This window comes from Canis lupus, chromosome 21 (assembly GCF_011100685.1).
Source record: "Canis lupus familiaris isolate Mischka breed German Shepherd chromosome 21, alternate assembly UU_Cfam_GSD_1.0, whole genome shotgun sequence".
In the NCBI taxonomy this organism is placed as follows: Eukaryota; Metazoa; Chordata; class Mammalia; order Carnivora; family Canidae; genus Canis; species Canis lupus.
The window spans coordinates 28,787,041-28,792,824 of record NC_049242.1 but is presented as its reverse complement, the minus strand read 5'-3'; the positions used below and the strand labels follow the sequence as shown (position 1 = coordinate 28,792,824).

At 38.1% G+C, this 5,784-nt stretch overlaps 1 protein-coding gene across 1 annotated transcript; it reads right to left on the bottom strand.

Annotated features, from left to right (window-relative positions):
* Positions 1 to 4,836: 4,836 nt before the first annotated feature.
* Positions 4,837 to 5,784, bottom strand: OR51Q1F (olfactory receptor family 51 subfamily Q member 1F). Its single transcript, NM_001388702.1, is given in 1 exon segment — positions 4,837 to 5,784. A coding segment is annotated over 1 exon segment (948 nt).

Here is a 5,784-nt window from a genome sequence, read left to right as displayed (position 1 = left end):
TGGTTTCTCTGGTCTGGTGGTGTCTTCTTCACTATCTGCAGCTTCTGCTTTCTGTTTGGCTGACATGATAGATCTCTTATAAGCTCCTGCAAATCTCTAGGCTGGAAGGTGGGGGAGATATGGCAGGTCCCCTCAGGATTACATGAAGAGGCATCTTGAGACCTGAGATCTCACTGGGAAGCCAGGAAGTCAGCTGTGTCCATGGGAGTCTTTGCTGCCCCTGGCACCCTCAGATAGTACAAGTCAGGACAACACACTGAAGTCCTGTTCTTAGAGCTTATTAAATATGATTTGAAACTACATGCTTATGCTTGGGAATGTATAATATCTCTAAAAATTACTTATGAGAAGCTCTCATCTATCAGTAATTTGAAACTGGGCAGAGTTATTGGAAGGAACAAGAGAGCTGCCGGTCAAAGCAATATTGTACACCACTTTCATGGAGCACACGCCCTGCAGCAAACCCCTGGGACTAGAAAGAGAACTTGTTTGTAATTATAAAATAAGTAAATGGTGAAAGCACATCAAAACTGAAATAGAAAGGAAGATTGTTCAATTATTAGTTGGCTATTTGGTGACTCACTTCGCAATTCACACAAAACTAAATTTCAAATAGATAAAGTATCAAATTAAATCACTAACAAAAGATCAAGAAAACCATATAAGAATTTACATATCTCATTGCAGGGGGCCCTAGCCTACGCAGCAATAGACAAAAATCACAAAGGGTAAGATGAGTGGATGTGAGTACCAAAAATGAAAACTTTCTCTGTAACAGAAAAGTAATGAAATTCAAAATAAACTTCTAAAAATATTTATTAAAAACATGCCATAGAAGGAATTGATATCTTAAATATAGAAAAGTTAAATGTATCAAAGTATTTAAAAAGCTAAATATTGTTAATATTTATTAATATTAGTATCACAATAGGTTAACAGGAAAGACAAAGTTCACAACAAAGTTTTGAGAAGTTCACAACAAAAGGAGAAATACAACAACCAGCAAGCACATGACAATATGCTTTACAATCAATATGTATCACAGCGAAATAATATAATTGTTGTTTTTAACCTTTCAAAAAAGCCAGAGGTCTTTTTATGACAACATGCTATGCAGATAAGGATATAACCATGCAGAAGGATTTGTGCTTTCCTGAGACACAATATGTGAAGTGAGACACAATATGACTTTAACCACCACTTTAAATCATTCTCATGCTTTGAGTAATAAAATTCACTCTGGAACAGAGTGATAAGGAAATCATTTTGAATGAGAATAAAATTTTATTCTAAAAATATGTTACTTAGTCTTATCTGTAATGACAAAAAGTAGAAAGTGAATGGTCAAAAAATATTAAGGTGTGTGTATGTGTGTGTGCGTGCGTGTATACACATATATATCATATACATATCTTGATCATTAAAATTATAAGTATATGCAACCACATTTGTTTTTTAAATATTATAGTGTATAATTTGTGTTATATAGTGAAGTAAATAGAAATGTTCTTATTGTTTGGGTCTGTGCTAAGAGCCTGTGGGTAGTTGGCACTTAACTGAGATACAGAATGCTGCCTGAAAGTGTGTGTGTGTGTGTGTGTGTGTGTGTGTGTGGCAGAGGTGGTGGTTGCAGGGTGTCACTAGCACAGGGGGTGGCAGGCAGTTAGTAAAGTTTTAGATACAATGAGTTTGAGATGATGCTGAGCCATCCTAATAGAGATGAAAATTGGGTATATGATTCTGGGAAACAAGAGAGGATTTTAACCTGTGGATATAGATTTGGACATTATATGTACATTAAAGGTAATGGATACCCATGATAATCAACAAGATAGCTAGAGAGAAATAAGAGAGGGAAAAATCAAAGGGTTCAGAGAGATTCCTGAAAATTGTGCCACTTGATAGCCATGTGTTAAAAGGAATTTCATTTACATCTTTGAGCTTAAGAAACTTAACTTTTATATTTATATAATGTTTCTTTTCCCTAGGGCTATTGTCATGATTTAATTCCATAATTTGAACCATCCAGTTATCAGTGGCTGCTTTCATACTCCATTAATAACAATAATGATAATAATAGCAACAGCGGTATGTAAGTAATGAAGAGGGACAAAGACGGATTCCATGTTGAGAGGTTTTTTGTTTGTTTGTTTGTTTAAGCCTGTTATGATTATCTCCCTTTGGAAAAAGGGAAAGTTAGGGCCATGGGATACATGTAATATATATTTTGAATACTCTTATATAGGTAACAAAAGTAGATTGTCCTCAGCAGCAGATTAATATTGCTATTTTAGTGTACCTGTCCTTTGAGTCATGAATAAAGTTAAATTACATAGTAAGGAAAAGACATTTTCTAGTAGCTTACTCTTAAAAATAAGTAAGGGTGAACTATTGAATCTGACGTCACTACTTGAGAGAATATGAATCTATAGCCCTTTGGTACCTGATGTGACACATTGTAAGTGAGTTGTACTCTAAGACCAGCTTCAACTTCCTGGATATGGCACAAAAACTCCACTGAACATAAGAACATTTTTTGAGACACACTTAAATAGGTGGTGGGATATTTAAGAATTTATTACAAAAAATGTATTACAGACTCTTAAAAGATTAAGAATTCCTAAAAGAATTATTAATCTATATGTAGTTTTGGGACTTGATTCTCTTTATTCCTGAATTATTGCTGTTACTGAGAACAATGTATAGAATTGTGTTTAGTGATTCAGAGGCGAGAGATGGGATGTGTAGCACAGGACATATCCTATATCTACCAGGAGGGGTAGTGGGTATTCCCACATCCTTTATATGTCTATATACATGGGTTAATAGTTAAAAATATCATGAAATAACATATATTAAGAGCAATCTGCACACTAAACTGTGATGTTTCTTTACTTACATTGAAAACTGCTTTTCACAGTCCTGGTTTTTTATCCTCTATTGATCCTATCCTTAATGAGAATGCTCCCTGATGTTCCTTTATCAAAGATATTCCTTCAAACCTAAGTCAGTTTACAGATGTTTTATATTTAATATTCATTCAAACTAGTTTACAGAGGTATAATTATACACATTTTACAAATGAAGAAACTGTGCTTCCAAAAAGTTAAACTTTCTCAGCTCATTTATTAGTACCCAACAATATAAAAGCAAAGTTTGAGCCAGCTAAAACGAACAAACAAACAAAAACCAAGTCTAATTATAAACAACTCTCAGTTGTTTCTATACATTCATACTCCAGAGACATCTGGACACATCCAGAAATGTCCATCTTAGAGCTGCTACCTGTGTCTACCATCTTCCTTGAGTAATAGTTTCTATCTCTCTGAATCCCTAGTTCCACCATTGAGTTTAAGTGAACTCTGCTTTGGAAATTAGTTCAACAGTTTCTCAAACCCCAAGACTACATATACTTTGGCTTTTGATATTTGGTGTTAATTTTTTTTTTCAAGTAGCAATGATCTCCACAATGGTTTTCATTTTTTAATTTGACTTCCTACTTTATCAAAGTTCTTGTAAATTCTTGCAGATTAAAATCACATGAGCCCCTGTGTTTAATTAAAAGCTGACATTTGCTTTAAAAGCATGTAGATGTCATAGCTTCAATAACTATTTTTTGATAAACTTATTTTTAATTGGAGTTCAATTTGTCAACATACAGAATAACACCGTGCCCATCCCGTCAAGTGACCACCTCAGTGCCCGCCACCCAGTCACCCCCACTCCCCACCCACCTCCCCGTCCACCACCCCTAGTTCATTTCCCAGAGTTAGGAGTCTTTCATGTTCTGTCTCCCTTTCTGATATTTCCCACTTATTTTTTCTCCTTTCCCCTTTATTCCCTTTCACTATTTTTTATATTCCCCAAATGAATGAGACCATATAATGTTTGTCCTTCTCCAATTGACTTATTTCACTCAGCATAATACCCTCCAGTTCCATCCATGTTGAAGCAAATGGTGGGTATTTGTCGTCTCTAATGGCTGAGGAATATTCCATTGTATACATAGACCACATCTTCTTTATCCATTCATCTTTCGATGGACACCGAGGCTCCTTCCACAGTTTGGCTATTGTGGACATTGCTGCTAGAAACATCGGGGTGCAGGTGTCCCGGCGTTTCATTGCATTTGTATCTTTGGGGTAAATCCCCAGCAGTGCAATTGCTGGGTCATAGGGCAGATCTATTTTTAACTCTTTGAAGAACCTCCACACAGTTTTCCAGAGTGGCTGCACCAGCTCACATTCCTACCAGCAGTGCAGGAGGGTTCCCCTTTCTCTACATCCTCTCCAACATTTGTCCTTTCCTGTCTTGTTAATTTTCCCCGTTCTCACTGGTGTGAGGTGGTATCTCGTTGTGGTTTTGATTTGTATTTCCCTGATGGCAAGTGATGCAGAGCATTTTCTCATGTGCTTGTTGGCCATGTCTATGTCTTCCTCTGTGAGATTTCTGTTCATGATAACTATTTTTTGTACAGTAAGAGCATTTCAAGTTTATAAAGCAGAATCTTATGCATATTTAATGGCAGAATCACATACTTAATGGCAAAGGCATTGTTAAAGAATCAGAACAGGGATTACGTACTAAATAATATTTTTAAACACGTTTTTTCCCTCAAAGTCATATGGTTAGTAAAGAATAAAATAGGGTAAAGGACTTTAGGTTTTTAAATTTCCTGTCAAGGAATTATGATTTCTATTTATTTACATAGAAACTTCTTATGCAATAACTGCTATTTCCCCTATCTGTGTTACTTATACTTTTGATGGAGGTAGTCCCTGCTCTTGACTCCATGCTATTAAATAAAATTACTCCTATAATCCTATACTCCAATCATTAGTACACTTTCCTTTGGAAAAGTACATGGAAGATTCCCTGGCGGATTTGCTTAGTCTTGACACTGTAAATGATGGGGTTCATCACAGGAGGTGCCAACAGGTAGACATTGGCCATGATAACATGGACCAGTGGAGAGGCATGCTTGGCAAATCGATGGGTCATGGATACTCCAATCATGGGGACATAAAGCACCAGAACAGCCAGAATGTGGGATAGACAGTTATTGAGAGCCCGGAGCCGCTCAGTCCAGGAGGCTGTGCCCAAGATATTTTTCAGGATGAACGTGTAGGAGAGAATGATGAGCAGAGGGTCCATGACAATAATGAGCAAAACTAGAGCAAATCCATACCAGCTGTTGACCCGGATGTCAGCACAGACCAGGCGGATCATATCCTGGTGGAGGCAATAGGAGTGAGAGAGAAGATGGGAGTGGCAGAAAGGCAGGCGCTTGAGTAGGAAAAGGGAAGGGAGAACAGCCAGGATACAGCGGCCAATGATGGCCAACCCAATCCTGCCAATGACTTCGCTGGTGAGGATGGTGGCATAATGGAGGGGGCGGCAGATGGCTACATAGCGATCAAAGGACATGGCCAATAGGACTGAAGATTCCATGAAGGAGAATCCATGGAGGAAGAAGAATTGGGCAAAGCAAGCTTCAAAGCTGATCTTGGGAATGTTGAACCAGAGAAGCTGCATGACTGTGGGCAAGGTAGTGAGGGTGAGGCCCAGGTCAGTCAGGGCCAGCATGGAGAGAAACAGGTACATGGGCTGGTGGAGGGATGGCTCTGTGCGGATGACAGCGAGAATGGTGGTGTTCCCCACGATGGAGATGGTATAGAGGCAGCAGAAGGGGATGGAGATCCAGATGTGGAAAGCCTCAAATCCAGGGATGCCCGTGAGGATGAAGTAGAAGGGAGCTTGGGTGGTATTAGTGACCTCAGGCAT